Here is a 20090-nt window from a genome sequence, read left to right as displayed (position 1 = left end):
TGCTTTGTTTTCACCCAGACTTTCCAGTTTACCTATTAAACGCCGACTTCATGTATTTAAAATGTGTAATATATTAAAATTGGTTATAGTTGATAAAGGGTGTAAATCGTCCAGCAGGAGAAGGTATTTGCAGACAGCCTAGTGGATTAAGCTCGGGGCAAAAATGTCCCGAGTCTTCTCTGATGCATATGCTTCCGAGTTTCTTTTTGTCAGTCTGTCTGTTGTAGCAACTGAGTAGCTGCTCCAACGGGAAGACGTGGTCGTGGATACAGTGTTTTTTCAATGGTTAGTCGATTGAAATTTGTGCGTTTCGAAGTTTTGTCGCAGAGGCTAAATTCACCAAGAAAGTGAAAGTGAATGAATGACGGTGGTTCCTTTGAGCTAGAGGAGACTGAGTTACTGAACAGCACTCTCCAGGCTCCTGATGCTCATTACCATAACAAACTAGCAGCTAGCTACAATGCGATCAAACAGGTGCACCGCTTTAGAGTCTAGCATGTTACCTTTATTAATATTCATTATATGCACTTTATGTGCATATAAAAAAAATCTGTGACATAGTGTCTTTTACTGCATGTAGTAACCATGAGTCTTTTGGCGTTTTCACTATTTTTCTCATTTATTATTTTTTACCTATTTAATGTAATGTAATTTAATTTAATTTTACGTCCAGACCTTTGTGCTGCTGTAACAGGTTTGTGGGATTAATATTAGTCTATGCCTATTAAGCCTGGACAGCGTAATGAATTTCACGTGGCTGGCTAAGTCTCAGTAATATGGAGTAACTTTAGCTGTAGTTCTGATTCTGAATTTTTAAATTAAATTTAGAAGTAAATCGTCTGCTTAAGAAATTACAACATGAACGTTTCCCCGAATTTTAACACGAGTAATAAATTTTAAAAAAGAAATTACTCCAAGTACTCATTCACAGAAATAAATAGAAACAAAATGGTCTGAACACCACTGATAAAAATGCAGTCCGCTTTACATTCAGATATCTCACTGGCAAATAAAAATGAAACTTATAGATGTAGAAAGACGACCTTTTCTGTCGACTTTGTACCGTTGTTTCCGGTCATACATATTATCATACAAAATCATGAAGTTGACTGTTTTTTAAAGTTTATTTTTTATATGGTTTATGTCTGTGACAGCCTGAAAGCTGATTTCCTCCTGAGCACATCAGACTGTGAAATATGAATACAGGTAAGTATTTCTGTTTATACTTTTTAATATTTTTCCAATTAATTGTTTGCTGAGTTTTTTGTGGAGCAGTGAACAATGAACAGTACTGATATGCATACATGTGATAAAATAGCTGTGATAGCTTTTGTATTGGAGACAATGTTGTTAGCATGGCGACTGGAGACGATAACACTGCCACAACTCCAGAGGGAGGTGAAGGAATAAGATCATTAACTGCGGGGGTGTGATTCTCAGGGCTCTTGTTACTGTGTAGGTGTGAGACCTGGCTGTCTACTCTGCCCACTCTAACAACACCAGTCCACTGAGAGAACATGCTGCACATTTCTGTCTCTATGAAAGGAGCTGACGGTACATAACGTATCGCAGATATAGCCAACACAGTAATGAAAGTGCTCCTTTGGTTTTCAAGACGTCACTGTCAGTCACACTGTCATAAAGATGTTTCTTTATTTAGATTCTATTTTGGTTGAATCCTTTATGCCTTTTATTTTTAATTTAGATGACTGTGTTTTAACAAAGGCTCTCTTCCGATCTCCTTGGGTCAGCTAAAGGGTGAATGAATTAAAGCAGGTAGGACCAAAAAGTGCACCGCTAAAGATAAAATCAGACCCTGGTAGAACCAGGGTTGGGGGGAGGCGGCCATCTGCCGCGACCAGTTGGGGTGAGAGAAGGAAGGCAGGATAAAAGACATGCTGTGGAAGAGAGCCAGAGATTAATAACAAGTATGATTCAGTGCAGAGAGGTCTTTTAACACATAGTGAGTGAGAAAGGTGACTGAAGAAGACTGAAAGTAAATGCAAAAAAGTAAAAATAAATCATTGTTACTGGTACTGACCTTTAACGCTGACTGAAAACAATTATATGGTGACAAAATGAGAACGTTATCCTCTTTTTTTCTTTTCTTTTTTTTTTCTAAAAAAAAAAAGTTACTGGTAATAGACAACCTAACTAGCATTTAGAGGGTAAATTTTTTTTTTTTTGGTTTTAATGACAAGGAATGATGCCAATTTGAGAAATCGAGTGGAAACTGTTTTAATATGTATTAATTTTATAACATTTTGTGAACGTAAACAGGTGGTGGCCACATTTGTCCACTAACAAGCTGAGTGGGAGTTTTTTGTTTTTTTTTTCTTTTCAAAAAAGTAATGACTCATATATAATCGTAAAAGGTTAATTATTGATATACATTTAACTGCAATCATGGTTAGAAAATAAATCAGATTGCTTGTATTATTTGGTAAAAAATAATTATTTTATCCTTTTATCTCTTTGTAAATCATCAGAATGATGTGATGTAACTGGTTTTGAAAGGGTCAAAATTCTGAATTTTATGACTAGGACTGGTGCTAATTTAAAAACTCAAGTCAGACAAAGTTTCATCCATCCATCCATCCATCTTCATCCGCTTTATCCGAGGCCGGGTCGCGGGGGCAGCAGCCTAAGCAGAGAGGCCCAGACCTCCCTCTCCCCAGCCACCTCCTCCAGCTTATCCGGGGGAACACCAAGGCGTTCCCAGGCCAGCTGAGAGATATAATCTCTCCAGCGTGTCCTGGGTCTGCCCCGGGGCCTCCTCCCGATGGGACATGCCCGGAACACCTCACTCAGGAGGCATCCTTGTCAGATGCCCGAACCACCTCAGCTGGCTCCTTTCGATGTGGAGCAGCAGCGGCTCTACTCTGAGCCCCTCCCGGATGGCCGAACCTCTCACCCTATCTCTAAGGGAGAGGCCAGCCACCCTTCGGAGGAAGCTCATTTCTGCCGCTTGTATCTGCGATCTCGTTCTTTCGGTCAGTACCCACAGCTCGTGGCCATAGGTGAGGGTAGGGACGTAGATCGACTGGTAAATTGAGAGCTTCGCTTTTACACTCAGCTCCCTCTTCACCACGACGGACCGGTGCAGCGTCCGCATTACTGCAGCTGCAGCCCCAATCCGTCTGTCGATCTCCGGCTCCCTTCTCCCATCACTCGCGAACAAGACCCCGAGATACTTGAACTCCTCCACTTGGGGCAGGAACTCATCCCCGACCCGGAGTGGGCACTCCACCCTTTTCCGGCTGAGAACCATGGCCTCAGATTTGGAGGTGCTGATCCTCATTCCCGCTGCTTCACACTCGGCTGCGAACCGTTCCAGTGCGAGCTGGAGGCCCCCACCCGATGAAGCCAACAGAACCACATCATCCGCAAAAATCAGAGATGAGATTCTGAGGCCACCAAATTGAAAGCCCTCTGCCACTTGGCTGCACCTAGAAATCCTGTCCATAAAAATTATGAACAGAACCGGAGACAAAGGGCAGCCCTGGCGGAGCCCATCACCCACCGGGAACGAGTCCGACTTATTGCCGGCAATGCGAACCAAGCTCTTGCAACGGTTGTATAGGGATCGAATGGCCCGTAGCAATGGGCCAGACACCCCATACTCCCGCAACACCTCCCACAGGACACCCCGAGGGACACGGTCGAATGCCTTCTCCAAGTCCACAAAACACATGTAGACTGGTTGGGCAAACTCCCATGCACCCTCAAGTATCCCTGAGAGGATAAAGAGCTGGTCCAGTGTTCTGCGACCAGGGCAAAAACCGCATTGTTCCTCCTGTATCCGAGGTTCGACTAGCGGACGAACTCTCCTTTCCAGCACCCTGGCATAGACTTTCCCAGGGAGGCTGAGGAGTGTGATCCCCTGTAGTTGGAACACACCCTCCGGTCTCCCTTCTTAAAGATGGGGACCACCACCCCGGTCTGCCAGTCCAGGGGTACTGCCCCTGATCTCCACGCAACATTGTAGAGGCGTGTCAACCAGTACAGCCCTACAACATCCAGAGCCTTCAGGTACTCGGACCTCATCAACACCAGGGGCTCTGCCACCAAGGAGTTGTTTAACTGCCTCAGTGACCTCGCCCCCGGAAATTGGCGGGTCATTCCCCTCATCCCCAGACTCTGCTTCCTCCTCGGAAGACGTGTCAGTGGGATTAAGGAGAAGTATTCCTTCCACCGCCTGACAATTTTCTCAGTCGATGTCAGCAGCGCTCCGCCAGCACTATACACAGTGCGGGTAGAGCACCGCTTTCCCCTCCTGAGATTCCTGACGGTTTGCCAGAATCTCTTCGAGGCAGTCCGAAAGTCTTTTTCCATGGTCTCTCCGAACTCCTCCCACACCCGAGTTTTTGCTTCAGCCACTGCCCGAGCCGCATTCCACTTGGCCTGTCGATACCTGTCGGCTGCCTCCGGAGTCCCACAGGCTAACCAAGCCCAATAGGACTCCTTCTTCAGCCTGGTGGCTCCCTTCATCTCTGGTATCCACCATTTGGTTCGGGGATTACCACCACGGCAGGCACCAACCACCTTGCGGCCGCAGCTCAATGAAGCAGCTTCGGCATAGGAGACGCTGAACATGGTCCATTCGGACTCAATGTCTCCAGTCTCCCTCGGAATGCTGTTGAAGCTCTGCCGGAGGTGTGCGTTGAAGATCTTGCGGACTGGGGCCTCTGCTAGACATTCCCAGCACACCCTCACTACGCGTTTAGGTGCACCAGGTCTGTCCAGCGTCCTCCCCCGCCACCTGATCCAACTCACCACCAGGTGGTGATCAGTTGACAGCTCAGCCCCTCTCTTTACCCGAGTGTCCAGAACATATGGTCGCAGGTCTGGTGATACGATTACAAAATCGATCATTTACCTACAGCCTAGAGCGTCCTGGTGTCACGTGCACTTATGGACACTCTTATGTTCGAACAAGGTGTTTGTTATGGCCAAACTGTGATTTGCACAGAAGTCCAATAACAAAACACCGCTTGGGTTCAGATCAGGGAGGCCGTTCCACCCAATCACGCCCCTCCAGGTCTCGCTGTCGTTACCCACGTGAGCATTGAAGTCTCCCAGGAGGACAACAGAGTCTCCAGGTGGAGCACCCTCCAGCACCCCCCCAGGGACTCTAAGAAGGCTGGGTACTCTGAACTGCCACTCGGCGCATAAGCGCAGATGACAGTCAGGACCCGTTCCCCGACCCTAAGGCGCAGGGAACAAACCCTCTCATCCACCGGGAAAAACCCCAACGTACCGGCAGCAAGCCAAGGGGATATTAGAATACCCACCCCAGCCCACCGCCTCTCACCAGGGGCAACTCCAGACTGAGACAGAGTCCAGCCCCTCTCCTGGAGACTGGTTCCAGAGCCCAAGCCATGCGTAGAGGTGAGCCCGACTATATCTAGCCGGTACCGCTCAACCTCACGCACTAACTCAGGCTCCTTCCCCACCAGAAAGGTGACATTCCATGTCCCTATTGCCAGTCTTGGCAGCCGGGGATCAGTCTGCCAGGGCCTCCGCTCCTGGCCGCCACCCGGCACACAATGCACCCGACCCCTATGGTGCCTCCTGCGGGTGGTGGGCCTGCGGGAGGATGGGCCCATGTCTCCTCTTCGGGCTGTGCCTGGCCGTGCCCCATGGACTAAGGCCCGGCCACCAGACGCTTGCCCTCGGGCACCCTCCCCGGGCTTGGCTCCAGGGCGGAGCCCCGGTAACCCTATCCCGGGCAGGGTAAACTGTTCCCTCGATGTTCTCTTCATAAGGGTCTTCTGAATCGCTCTTTGTCTGGTCCCTCACCCAGGACCAATTTGCCATGGGAGACCCTACCAGGGGGCAAAAGCCCCCAGACAACATAGCCCCTGGGATCCCTGGGACACACAAACCCCTCCACCACGATAAGGTAGCGATTCACGGAGATATCACCTTTCTCACTCAAATATATATATATATATATATATATATATATATATATATATATATATATATTTTATTGTATTTTATGAATGTAAACAGGAGGTGGCCACTTTTGGCCATGAATAAGCTGAGTGGGAGTTTTATCAACTTTTGCTTTACGTGCACAAAAATAATAATATATGTTGTTGTTAATCGAGGACATGTCTTAAACTCTACTATTAACAATATAAGAAATCCAGTAGCACTGCAAATATAGGAAATTGTCATTTTTGAGGTTGTCTTCCAACAAGGGCATTGTACAAACAAACTGGTGTTTTATGGGTTTATATTTATGAAAAGAGCTGATGTTAGTTAAAAACTTTATGCAGTAAGAATAGCAAAAGAAAACCATGCAAATAAAAAAAAAATTACAGACTTAATTAGTTGGTGGCCACTTCTGGACATGCGCAAGCTGAATGGATGAGTGATTTTGAACAAACCAGAATTGATTGCCCAAGAGTAGTTATTATCTGGGCATTGCTGAACTGTTTGGGGTCCAAAGACACAACAAATAAGTGCTTGGAGCCTGCTACCAATGTTCCTGGTGTTGCTGTTTAGATATGCAGGTCGAGCTGGACTCGATCGAGGCCGAGCTGGACACAGTGGAACTGCAGCTCGCAGAGATCCTGCAGAAAAAGGCTGAGCTCACTTCTCGGAAGAATGCCCTGCTGCAGCAGCTGGAGGAGGCCTGTGACACTGCACAGCCTTTATCTTCTTCTGCCTCAAAGGCATCTGAAGCCAAGCCAGCGATGAGCAAGCAGGAAATGCAACGATATGATGGCACAGGTACTCGACAGACAGACTAGACAACTAGTTGTAGAAATATGCCACGTCTGTGCACTGTGTTGACATGCAGTAACATCATGCTTTATAGATTTTCCATGGTCCAGCAACGTGGAGCAGCACCTGAAGGCCACATTCCATCTCTCTAACTTCAGACCTTTGCAGCTGAAAGCCATCAACCTGACCATGTCAGGCAAGGACCTGTTCCTGGTCATGCCCACAGGAAGAGGGAAGAGTCTCTGCTATCAGCTTCCTGCAATCTGTTCTAATGGTACAGTGAGACACACATGCAGAGTTTTGGAACAAAACATCTGTCCTTCCAGTTTTATGCTCTTCTTCTTACGACTTATTTCTTTTACTTTTATCATTTATCAGGCTTTACACTGGTCATCACTCCACTTGTATCCCTGATGGAGGACCAGTTGATGTACCTGAAGACTATTGACGTGTCGGCAGTCATGCTCAATGCATCCAGTAGCAGAGTAAGAACTGCCTGCCATGTAGAAAAAGATTATTTGAGGATTATGCGTGTGTGCGGAAAGAAAAGAATTGCCTTTTGTAATCCACATTTTGGATACAAGTTGTAACTATGTGTTTGTTTTACTGAAAGGGTGCAGATTTTTGGAAAGGAAAAAAATCTGCTTGCCAACTGTGTTATGTGTTGTGATTCCAAAGATATAGAGTGGAAAAAAACTAGAGGTCATACCCACTCTCCCTCCAGGTAGCCTTCTTTTGTGACAGCCTGAGCCATAGCTTTTGACAGATGTACACATCTGTCAAAAATTCACACATACACATGTGTTGATAGTTTAATAGTATGTCTCATGAAAGTGAACTTGCAAATGTGTGTGTGAATGCACAGACTAGCAAAACAGAGTTTTAGGGAGAAAATAAAACTACACGTACAGGTACTATCTTCTATTCAATTCAGTAACATTTGATTTGTACAGCCACAATCACAACAATAGTTGCCTCAAGGAGCTGTGATCTTGTTTTCACTGGTTTACAAAACTAATGTGAGAGATCATCCAAAATCATTCATTCTGTATATTCCATGACTGCTGTTCATATCTGATGAGTAAACTGACTTTCTTGACAACCGCTTTTAATTTTGTATCCATGTCTTCATTTTGCTTTAAGCAACAATGAAATAACCATGGGAACTGCACTCACTGTTCACCAGTGTGTCCAAGAATCGTTTAGTGACATTACACACACTTCTGCTGTGGACAAGAAATGAAGACTGAGATGGCTTTAGGGCATCTAAACAACATGGATGGATCATCTGTAATGATCCACAACAACTGCAGAGCTTTATGTTTCTGGCACTAAACTGCAGCTTGTTTTTTGTTTCCATCATTCGCAGGAGCATGCTAAGACGGTCATGGCTGGAATGACAGATCCAAAGGCCCCCTTCAAGCTGGTGTACGTGACTCCAGAGAAAATTGCTAAGAGCAAGCTCCTAATGTCTCGTCTGGAGAAAGCCTACAAAGCAAACCTCCTGAATCGTATTGCTGTTGATGAGGTGCACTGTTGCAGCCAATGGGGTCATGACTTCAGACCAGGTGAGTATTCTGACCTCAGATCATATTTAGTAAGCACCCCCCCCCCCCCCCCCCCCCCCCCCCCCCCCGTCGCTATCATGTGCTACATACTGGTTCACCTGTGTGCTTGTCGTTCAGATTATAAGATGCTAGGCATCCTGAAGAGGCAGTTCCCCAAAGTGCCCCTCCTTGGCCTCACAGCCACAGCAACCAGTAGTGTCCTGAAAGACTGCGAGAAGATCCTGTGTGTGCCACAGGCAATCACGCTCACTGCTTCCTTCAATCGAACTAATCTCTACTATGAAGTAAGCACTGTCACTGCACTCAAAAATCCACTTAGCCAGTCAAATGTTTTAATATAAAAATATGTGTTTAGAAATGTACATTTTTACCCTAGCAACAGGCAATACCGTTGTCTGATTGGCTGGTAGTTTGCTAAGCCGCAACAGCTACGAACTCTGTGAAGAAATTGTTAATTTCTGTATATTAGATTGAAATTAGAATCCCCCACCTTTATACCTTAATACGTCTTTAACTTTCAGTATAGTCCATTGAAGGAGTGGTGGCCATCTTCAACAAATATGCTCATATTTAACTTGTAGCAAACGTGACACACCAGCTGTCAATCAATAGTATACATCCTGCCCATCCCTTCGTGATCAGTGCCCATAACACAGTTTAAAAAAATGACCTGGGGAAAAAAACCCCCCCAAAAACAACAGATTTGTTTTTATTTTTAAATTAAAATAATTATTAGAAATTACATTGACTTTATTTAAATGGGTGACAAAGGAAACTGAAGACATTTCTGTCTATTATGCTGTCAAAGACATGTCAAGACAAACCAATGGGTGACAGCCAATATAGTATTTCCGAGTCATTCACTTTATGCTATAATGAAACATTTCTACCCTGAAATGTTTATTTATGATTTTTTCCTAAAAATCTACATAAAAAATATTCTGGAAATAAAATCCAGTTTTGTTGTCACCGTACAGAACAGGATTTATGAGATGTCCAAAAAGCAATTTGATCTCATACAGACTGACATGCCAAGAGGTTTATGATATATCAAATGAATAGTTATTGCAAACATGAAAATGCATCAGTTTAAAATAAACAATTGATTAACAACAGTCAATACAATGTCATTGTCACATGCTTGGCAGGACAGACACCAGCATCACCGGGCGGGGATGTCACAGTAGACTTACATGAATCTCGATATCCAGTTTGAAACCAACACAAAATGATTATCCCTCATACTCAAACATAAACTGATTTATGGTGGTAGCAGGACATATGCTAAACTGTTGGGAAAATATGCTGAATAGACCACTATTGTTATTCCAAGGTATAACGTCAGTATGTACATTACATTAGCCACTGAAAAACACTTTAGTCCAAAGGTGTCGAACTCCAGACCTCGAGGGCCGGTGTCCTGCAGGTTTTAGATCCAACACAGCTGATTTAAATGGCTAAATTACCTCCTCAACGTGTCTTGAAGTTCTGGCACTGGAGTTCAACACCCCTGCTTTAGTCTGTGGACCATTGCTGATTTTAAAAGGCCAGTAAAATAAAAAAATAAAATGCAGGATAATATAAGAAAAACAATATTTTAGATGTGGTTGGATGTTGAAAGTCTCTGAACCAATCTGTCAGTCTCTTTCTTCCCTGTGAATTTGGGACAAAATAGTGTGCTGCTTATTGACAGTCGGATCACACAGTTACTGTGTGGTGTGCTTGACATCATCTGTCTTTGAATCTACCTAATATATCAGGTGGAAGGCAAACTCTCTGAATAATGATAGAAAGATAAAAAATAAATGTGCTTATGAAGTCAGCTCTTTATCTTTTCTCAGAGTTAATAACTGTCACCTCCACTGTATAATCATTAAATAGAGCAGAGGTTCTTAACCTTTTTTACTGCGGGTCCCATTTCAGATATTAACACTGTATTGAATAAATTGATGTTACTTTTGGTTTGATTTAATAACTAAATCAAATCGACTTCATTTTAACGGTTAAAACCTTGTCAAATAAACATGATGATGACATGATACGATGTAATAATCACAAAGACATTTATTTATTATGTGTATTTGAACCTGCACATAAAAGAAAATGCCAAACAGCAAGGAAGGATTTCTGCTCCGAGCATTCAAAGAGCTTTATACAACTTGCTTTCTCACACATCAAATGTGTGAGCTGAGTATAGTTACATTAGTTATGTCTGCTAAATTGGGCTAACACTAATGTGACCAACTCTGTCAGATAACTCCAACGCTTAACACAATTTCAGTCAAAATGTAGAGCTAGTATTTTTTAACATGGGACTCTATTGGTATTTTGCTGGCTTTTAAAACCAGCCTGAAGTGCCTGTAGTTTTTGGCTCCATTTTCAGCCCCTTGACTATAACTTTGGACTGTAGAAGTGCCCTTTATAGAAGTTAAGTTATACAAATTCTCAACAAGACATGGTTTGGATCATGCATTGATCTAACAACTCTTACTGACAGAAGATACTCTATGAATACAAAAAGTTCGAAAAGGCTGTAGAGGAATTCTCTAGAAAAGGGGTGGTGAACTCCAGGCCTCGAGGGCCGGTGTCCTGCAGGTTTTAGATATCGCCCTATTTCAACACACCTCAATCAAATGATTAGTTCATTACCAGGCCTCTGGAGAACTTCAAGACATGTTGAGGAGGTAATTTAGCCATTTAATTCAGATCAGCTGTGTTGGATCAAGGACACATCTAAAACCTGCAGGAAACTGACCCTCGAGGCCTGGATTTCGACACCTGTGCTCTAGAAGTTAAGAGTTAGGGTTCATAAACTTCTTTTTACTATGCTCCCCATCTTCATACACACTTAACACGTGTTTCATTTCCTTCTCAGGTTCGTATAAAGGATTCTGTCAGTGAAGCATCAGTAAATGACATAGCTGCTCTGATCAAGAGTAAATACAAGGACCAATCAGGTACTATGACAAACAAGACTGCTGCATATATAAAACATTACTAATGCCATTTTTCCACTAGTGCCGACTCAATTTGATTCTCTTCTGTTTTGGTGATTTTCCATTAAAATTGAGTACATGCATGGGTTGTTATAGCAACGTGGTTTTGTATACTACACAAACAGTGAAGGACGCTGAGGCGATGGTATACCTTCTGCTCAGCCTACGGCTTACTGTTAAACTTGCGGACCATGGTATTGGTTTTTGTGTAGCCATTTCCCTCAGTGCTGGGTTTCAAAAATAGTGGTTTTGATTTTTGAGAAGGAGTCACTCTCATGACCCCAGTGACACCACTGACTGGCCAATTGGCGTCATCCAGTTTGTTCCATTTTCTGATTGTCTCAGATTGCTTGGAAGCCTTACCGAATAGGTACTAAAAAAGTACCTGGTTACCACTTATTACCACCTAATGGAAAACCCTTAAAATTGAGTTGATTTGAGCCAATCCGAGCTGAGTGGGCACTAGTGGAAAATGGCTAAAAAAGGTTAATATCCTCAATTCTGCAAAGTATTTTTAGTCATGCTAGAATAGACAATTATAATGTGAATATTTCTATACGTAATAATCATGTATGAATATTTTCTGCTTTGTTCATACATGCCACAGGAATTGTGTATGTATTCTCTCAGAAGGATGCAGAGTTGGTGTCAGCAGAACTCCAGAAAAGAGACATCTTGGCATATCCTTACCATGCAAACATGGACTCTGAGGACAAGTCCCGGGTTCACCGCAAATGGACCTCCAACAAAATTCAGGTCAGTAAAGAAACATATGCACAGCTGCATTTCTGCTGAGATTTTCTATAAGAATTGGGTCAAGATTTTCTGCTCATGGTTAATATTGCCTGGAGTGATTCCACAAAAAAATTTTTAATATATTTTTTTATTTAATTGCAATAAATGGTTCAGCACATAGCTTTTAGATATTATTAAAACTAATTTTTGGATTTAAAATATTCTTCTAAAAAGGGTTTTAGTGGATTTCTGGACTTCTGTAGTGTTGTAGATGGCAGCAGCTTAAACTACAGTCAGTGCTCCCCAAAATAAATAATTAAGTCATAGCTTAAAATGTAGATTTAAATAGCATAAAAGGGGATAATAGGAATTTCCTTCGGGATTAATAAAGTATTCTGATTCTGATTAAAGGGAGAAATCAACATGGCAAAGTCAGAAAATGAACTATAAATTACAAAGGAGCTCAAGGGGGATGTGAGCATAGCTTATTTCCTGGAATATGGAACTAAGGAGGTGGTTTGCATGGAAAAAATGGAGATCAAGTAGAGTGGAAGGAGTGTTCTTTAAACAGCACTTTGGGATTTAGATTGCACTTAAAAGAAAAGCATATAATGCAATCAGAATGACACTCAAGGAAAAATGAGTTCATCATCAGACACTATCCAGGAAAACTCAGGGTGTTTTATGACTCCAGCTCCGTGATCTACAGCAGCGCATCCAAAGCCACAAACAACCTGGAAAAATGGGATTACAAAGTCCAGAGCCAGTTCCCTCTTAGCAGTCACTTTTAAATGGAGATCCTATCATTGTAGGTGGTAAACAGCTGGAAGTAATCCATGCGATGATCTGCTTGAAACACGTTGAAACTGAGAGGAGTTCATCATAATAACCAATGTACGGAAGAGGATTAGGGCCACTGGGGGGAGGGGTGGGGGGGTGGGGACGTCTTTTTTCCCTATATATATATATATATATATATATATATATATGTGTGTGTAGTGCCGACGTAGGACAGTTTAATAGCCTGATATCAGCCTTTATCCAGGTCAAGATAACATGTAGGCTTAGGTCACAAACTCTAGAGCTAATGAAAGAGGAGGGAGGCATAACTCTGGCTTGCTTAGAAAATTATTAAAAGATAGCTCATTACTCTTTTGAATACAGTAGGACTAAAATCTTTATAAGAAATATTTATTTACACTCAATAAGTGGATGTCAGTACCTCTAAAGGTCTGGGACATGCCAGAGAACGAGCAGTAATAAATCTGCAGGTCTCTTCCAAATCTTCTGGGATTGTCCAAAGCTGTCCTACTGTACAGAGGTGGTAGCAAACGTAATTTAACAATTTTTCCACAATTGGCCTTTGATTTCACTTTAATTTATCTACTTAACCTTCCATCTGGACTTGATTAAAAAAGATTGTAAATATTATATAAATAATGTGATCCGAACTAAAAATCATATCAATTTTGTTCAAAATCAGCACTGAAGTTCCCCCATACATAGAGAGGGGCAATACCTCTGATTGGAAAAAAAAATTCCATTCCATGCTTGTAAACAGCTCACTGAATAATGCATCTGTAAAACACATGAGTTGTTTTTTTCGTTTTTGTGTGTTTAGGTTGTGGTAGCCACTGTGGCATTTGGCATGGGCATTGACAAGCCTGACGTCAGGTTTGTCATCCACCACACCATCAGCAAGTCCATTGAGAACTACTACCAAGAGAGTGGACGGGCAGGTAGACGGCCTATAATTTCTATTGGTAGCATAAGCAATACCGTTCTAGCATTACTCACGGTTATTATTCCAATGTTAAGTGTTTCCGTTGTGTCTCCAGGTCGAGATGACTCTCCGGCTGACTGCATTGTCTATTTCGGCTTCGCTGATATCTTCAGGATCAGCACCATGGTGGTGATGGAGAATGTTGGTCAGCAGAAATTGCTACAGATGGTAGATTACTGCCAGAATGTTAACAGGTAGCACAGGATGTCAGTGCGGGCTGCCCAATTTGCACGGTCTTAAATGTAATATATATTCTTAAATGTAATATCTGCTTTGTGAAGGTGTCGGCGCTCTCTCATGGCAGTTCACTTTGATGAAGTGTGGGATGATGAAGGATGCAACCAGATGTGTGACACTTGCAGTCAAGCAAAAGGTGTGGGTGGTGATGAAATGTATTGCTTTATGTGTCAGCCATATCGATCATATGCCCTAAATCCATCACCTCACTTTTAACACCCCCCTCCAGATTACCCCACTGTGGACATTACCCAACATGCCAGGCAAGTGGTGCAGATTGTGGAGCTTGCAGCCTCCATGGATGAGAAACTGACCCCACTGAAACTGGTGGATGCATGGATGGGGAAAGGCCCTGCAAAGCACAGGAAGATGATTCAGACCACCACGCTGTCTCGGCGACAGGCTGAAGTTGTGATTGTTCACCTGCTCCTGCAGGGATACCTCAGGTGATTCATGCTTCGTTTCTTTCTGTGGATTTAGCTTAATTCAATTTTATTTATTAAGTATCAATTCACTACAGTTTTTCAAGATGACTTTGTTTATTGTTCTGTTTTTGTTCATTAATTGACCAGTGTGTGCATGTCTGTGTGTCAGCCTGTCTGTAGAGATGATAGCTGGAAAAGTTTTGAATGAATTCTGATAAAACCTTGGATGGGGTTTAGAGAAGGCTTGGCTTAACGATCCATTAAAATTTGGCTTCCTCTGATTGTATTGGCACAGGAAATGATACTGGTATATAAGGATTCTAAATATCGCATTACAGTTAGATCCAAATATGTCACATTTGATCTCTGACATCACTTTTACATTTCACATGTGCACTTCTTTAAAGTTAACCCCCAAATGCATTATTGTTACTGCACTGCAATCTTCTTAAAATACATTTAAAAAGAACAAAGACAACAAAATGCAAATATAATGTACCCCTAAAAGTAAATACTGAGGAGAAGAGAGTGAGCTGCCTGGGCAGAGGTTGGTGCTCTTGGAGTGCTTCTTGGTCTAAAAGAGAACATCTTTGTGTGACACATCTCTCTTTTCTGACACGTCAGAAAAAGATGTTGATTTCATGCAAAGAAATGCAAAGAAAACCCACTGGTGTCAATGAAGTGCCTCCAAACTGCTAACCAAGTTTGGATACCATTTTCTTCCTCTACACTAGGTTAGCCTTCGAGCTAGCAACCGGTGCACTGTTGCAGATGTGGGGCCTAGGAAATGCAGAATAAATTAAATTGAACTCAAAACATCAGGCCCTTTTCAGAATATCCATTCTAGCTTTTCTAATTAGGATCAGACCTGTCACAATGTAAAGAACAAAAATGCATTGAGAAGTTTCCCTCAAATCACATAGCCTCTGCAAATACATTGTGTTGGAAATCGGACCATATTTAGTCTATAGAGAGGAGTAGCTGAAGTTAAAGGCCAGACATGCTTTTCACTTTTACTTTCTTTGAATAAAGCTTTAAACTCACCTTAACTTGACCTGACTGACTGTGGCAAACCATCAGGCTGTGTAAGTCTCTAGTTCATGGGATTAAAGAAAAAGCTCTGATCCTGTGACCATTAAGTCTGTCTGACACAGAGTTCTTCCCAATGTGTTGACCTCAGAGAGGATTTCAGCTTCACACCTTACACCACCTACTTCTACATGAAGCTGGGCCGCAAAGCTTCTCTGCTGAAGAACCCGACACACACACTGAGCGTGAAGATGAGAGATGCAGGGGCCGGAACTGCTTTGGTAAGTTTGAAGGAAAAAACATATTCTTCTGTTACCATCATTTAGGAGAGTTTTTTAGTATAACACCTAACCCTAACTACAAAGTAAGTTACAAATCACATCTGTTTTCATGTCACAGTTGGGTGTAGTTAGGCCTGAATTTTAAAACACTCACTTTAGTTAGTACATCACACTGTCTTTGTTTGCAACAGGTTTGAACAAACATTTCCAATTTGTAAGATATTACAGCTACAATCAGACTGAGTGCCAGCACAAACAGATCAGAGTGAGCAGACTGCACTGTACTGTTTGGAATATTTTTTTTATTAGTAACTAATCCAAAAGAGCCTAATAAACCATTTATGTTCTATTTAAAAGCTCTAAGTGAATAAAAATGTCATAAGGACACTCTAGTCAAAATAAACACTTTTAGATCCCTGTCTTACTTCTCTCACCCTAACCTATCGCAGCAGATGGCCCCGCCCCTCCCTGTGCCTGGTTCTGCCGGAGGTTTTCCTGTTTCCTGCTTCCTGTTAAAAGGGAGTTTTTCCTTCCCACTGTCGCCAAAGTGCTCGCTCATAGGGGGTCATATGATTGTTGGGTTTTTCTCTGTATGTACTGTATTATTGGCACGATTTGATATCCTCGTGTTGTAGTCGCAAAAGCATGACGTCACAACTATGTGATTGGTCACTTGCAATGTTGAACCCGGAACAACATTTATTGTGATGATGTGGGAACAACACCAACACGACGATATCAGGTCATCCGTATTATTGTAGGGTCTACCTTACAATATAAAGTGTGCTGTTGTTGTGATTTGGCGCTGTATAAATAAAACTGAATTGAATTGGAAATAAAGCTATTTAATATAAATGGGTTATAAAAGGGTTAAACAGGTCAATGGTATGGGTACAGGGTACACAGAAAAATGCATGACTTTCATTACTTCTGTTCGGGACATAAACTTCTGCATGTATTATTTATGCCACATGTAAATAGTCCTAAAAATTGGTTGCAGTAAAAATGTTCAGCTGCTTCTCTTCCTGGAGTTTCCAAGCATTATCAAAAAAAAAAAAATTATCAAAAAAAATATAATTGCTTCAGAAAAGATAATTAATTTTTTTTATGAATAAACTAAGTAAAGCTACTTGTCAATGTACTCTTCAATTCAACAGCTACACTCACAGAACTAGCCAACTAAAATATGCTCTCCTCTGCACAGTCCTCTTTGCTTTACAGTGCTCTACACACCCGAACATTAAAGCTAACAAGTGGATTTTCCCGTTTAACGGGAGGAGGGATCTGTGTTTATATAAACAATGATGGTGGACAAATCACACTGATATAGAAAGCTACAACTCCTCAGACTTGAAATACTTAATACTTGAATGCAGAGGATCTTTTCTAACTTTTTTGGAAATGGGGTTGTAAATTAGATCTTTACAGCAGTACCGTTCTGAGATCTCACGGTTTCCTGTTTTGGCACTGAATCAGATTCTGTCCTGGATTGTTGCATGTCCTCCCCTTCTAGTGTCGACTCATACATTCCACATCGGTGTGAACCTATTCGGATAAAGCACTTTTGTTAATGACCTGCAGGTAAAAGTCTCCAGTGGCAAGGGCAAATCCAAAGAGGGAAAGAGATCAGTTCAGAGCTGTGGAGATGCCACTGTGTCCAAGAAAATCAAGACACATCTCCCATAGCCCTCTCTCACCTGCCCAGAGGACAAGTTTACAAAGTACAGTTCATCATTCCCTACTCTGTTCACAGTTGCTTGTGTATGCATGGTGCTATGAACACTGTTACTTGTTACCGCATTTTTAAAATCCTGATTTTCAGCCTGTTGCTTTGACTTCCATGGTGATGAAAACTTTTGAGAAGCTTGTAAAACATGAGCTTTTGCATGCTACTCAGGATAAATTACACCTCCTCACCCCCTATAGAACAGGTAATAGGTAGGGTAGAGGATGCTGCGTGCACCTTGCTCTATATGGTTTTGAAGCACATGGATGGTGTAGCAAACTTTTATTGCCTGCTTTTTGTCTTCAGCCCCATATTTTAGCAAGACATCTCATCCGTACATTTAATGTTGATTCTGGACTGATTTCTTGGCTTATTGACTTTTTAACAGATAGACCTCAGAAAGTGAGAGTCAACAATATTTTATCAGATGTGCTTTTATCTTCCACTGTTTCCCCCCAAGCGTGTGTCCTTTCTCCACTTTGGTTCTTTATACAAATGAGTGTCAGAGCCTCTACCAGGACGGACATATAATCAAGTTTGCAGACGACTCCGTTATCGTCTCTCTCTGCTCCACGATACAGATTGTGACTGTGGCCCAGTTGTAGATGACTTTGTAAGCATGGTGTGGACAGTCTTTTCTTGACATTAATGTGTTTAAAATAAAGGAAATGGTTGTTGATTTTTTCTAAATAAAAAATGTCATCTAACCCTGTTTGTATTCATGGGCAAGAAATTGAGGGGATAGAGAAATATAAATATCTGGGCACCATACTTAATTAAAAGTTTAAATTTGATGTGATTACAGACACCATATGTGCAAAGACTCACCAGCGTATGTATTTGTATCGGAAACTAAGTGGTTTTAATGTGGATAATATTTTTTATGAAAATGTTCTTGTTTTATTGAGTCTGTTTTCATTTTCTTTAATCTGCTGGTTTGGGTCTCTTAGCCTGAAAAATAAGAAAAGGCTGGAGCTCATTTTTAAATTGTGTAGCAAAGTGGCAGCTAAATGATCTTGCCCTCATGCATAAAGGGAGGGCGACCCTGAAGTCAGAACGGATTCAGGGTGCTATGACACCCTCTGTTTTTTTTTTGTTTTTTTTAAGAGTATCAGCTGTTGCCTTCAGGGAGGAGGTATTTCTTGCCTCGTTGCAGAACAAACAGATTTAAATTCTCATTCGTCCCTACCACTATTCATTTTTGAAATTCTGTTATGTAATTTTGGGTGGATGTGTTATTTATGCAGCTGGCTACAAAGCAAATTGCCCCTTGGGCATAATAAAGGTTATCTTGATTATATTTTCTCGCCCACGCCTGTTGGGCTTAGTGTAAAATCTTAAATATTCAGATTTTACACTAAGAAGCATGTTTCACCAAGCTCTCGCTAACATTTCATCAAACTAACACATTCCTGGTTACTTGTAGGTTAAATATTCTGTTGCTGTATACACTTTATGAACATGATACTTTAAGTTTCTCTATTTTGACACATTCACCTCTTTGTGTACATCCAGTGGCTTATTCCAGAATGAAGACTTCACTAACATTGAATTTCATGTTTACAGGACACCTCAGCTGTTAAAGTGAATGAAGAGGATGTCAATATGACCTTAGACTCCACTGTTGTGGAGGACAGCTGTCCCCCACAACCTAAACAGATAATATTTAAAGAAAAGAGGAACGTATCGAGAAGACAAGACCTGAAGCCAGTCAGCCAGACAAACAAGCAGATGGCGAGACCGGACAGATATGGGAAGGCAGAGGAAAAGAAGAATAAACCTATCGTATTTCAACATATAATTGAGGCGGATGTTGAAATGAACAGAGTACATCATGTAGGAATCAGTGATTGTCAGAAAACACCGTCACATTCAGATAAACCTTGTTCCAGTTGCAAATCCAGCACCCCTCAGAGAATGCGAAGGAAAGCTTGTGCTCACACAGCAGCAGCCACAGGGCATGTTCCCTGTCCATCCACCTATATCACTGTGCCTAGCTCTCCTTCCCAGACCTCCATCATCTCTGACACAGCAGCTGAGGAGCTCTGCGACCTCAGGAATTATTATGGCGAACAGCTGAGGAGAATAAACTACATTTCCCACGAGTACTTGGGGCAGCCCACACATCCAGGAGTGCTGGCCTGTATCAGGGAGCCTTTGAAGAGCCTCCGCCTGCCCCGTGGACTGATCATTGCCCAGACAGCTCGAACCCTGTGGACACGCATCAGTGGCAGGAGAAAGCTGGTCCGCTGCTGACTTTTGTTACTGTTTAAATATAAAAATAAAATGAACTTTGTTTGGATGTCTTGTATATTTTTATATTTATTATTATATAGATGGAAGAGAGAGAAATTACCTACTTCGTGTCAAACCAATGTTTTATGGCCCCCGTGTCAAATGATTTATGCCTCAGGAAATTGTAACGGAAGTAATAAAAGTTAATTTTCTATTTTCATGAATATCATGAAATTATGATATTACATAACTCGGTAATAATCAATCATATGCGCAAAAATTATGATCATGAAAATGTAGACGAGGATGATGAGTAGGATGTTTGAGATCGTTGGAG

At 42.0% G+C, this 20090-nt stretch overlaps 1 protein-coding gene across 2 annotated transcripts; it reads left to right on the top strand.

Annotated features, from left to right (window-relative positions):
- Nucleotides 1–177: 177 nt before the first annotated feature.
- On the top strand, nucleotides 178–19820 carry recql (RecQ helicase-like). Of its 2 annotated transcripts, XM_080882970.1 has the most exons (16): nucleotides 178–285; nucleotides 1155–1206; nucleotides 6517–6744; nucleotides 6833–7012; nucleotides 7117–7223; nucleotides 8108–8306; nucleotides 8424–8590; nucleotides 11182–11263; nucleotides 11910–12058; nucleotides 13659–13776; nucleotides 13876–14014; nucleotides 14102–14193; nucleotides 14287–14503; nucleotides 15663–15792; nucleotides 17374–17513; nucleotides 19085–19216. In XM_080882970.1, exons 2-15 carry the CDS (start codon nucleotides 1197–1199, stop codon nucleotides 17476–17478), a joined length of 1923 nt encoding a protein of 640 aa, XP_080739096.1. In that variant the 5' UTR covers nucleotides 178–285; nucleotides 1155–1196; the 3' UTR covers nucleotides 17479–17513; nucleotides 19085–19216. The 2 variants fall into 2 exon arrangements, with proteins under 2 accessions (XP_080739096.1, XP_080739095.1); XM_080882969.1 differs by lacking the exon at nucleotides 17374–17513 and having other exon boundaries at nucleotides 19085–19820.
- The last annotated feature ends 270 nt before the right edge of the window (nucleotides 19821–20090 follow it).

Source organism: Rhamphochromis sp. 'chilingali', assembly GCF_963969265.1.
Source record: "Rhamphochromis sp. 'chilingali' genome assembly, chromosome: 5".
Classification (NCBI taxonomy): domain Eukaryota; kingdom Metazoa; phylum Chordata; class Actinopteri; order Cichliformes; family Cichlidae; genus Rhamphochromis; species Rhamphochromis sp. 'chilingali'.
Note: the sequence above shows the minus strand (reverse complement) of the source record. Positions and strands in the feature narration are given on the sequence as shown.

Excerpts from the sequence above, each read along its gene's own strand:
- recql (XM_080882969.1), top strand. Across the intron at positions 7,013-7,116 it reads TCCTGCAATCTGTTCTAATG|GCTTTACACTGGTCATCACT; the intron begins GTACAGTGAGAC and ends ATCATTTATCAG. Across the intron at positions 14,194-14,286 it reads CACTTGCAGTCAAGCAAAAG|ATTACCCCACTGTGGACATT; the intron begins GTGTGGGTGGTG and ends ACCCCCCTCCAG.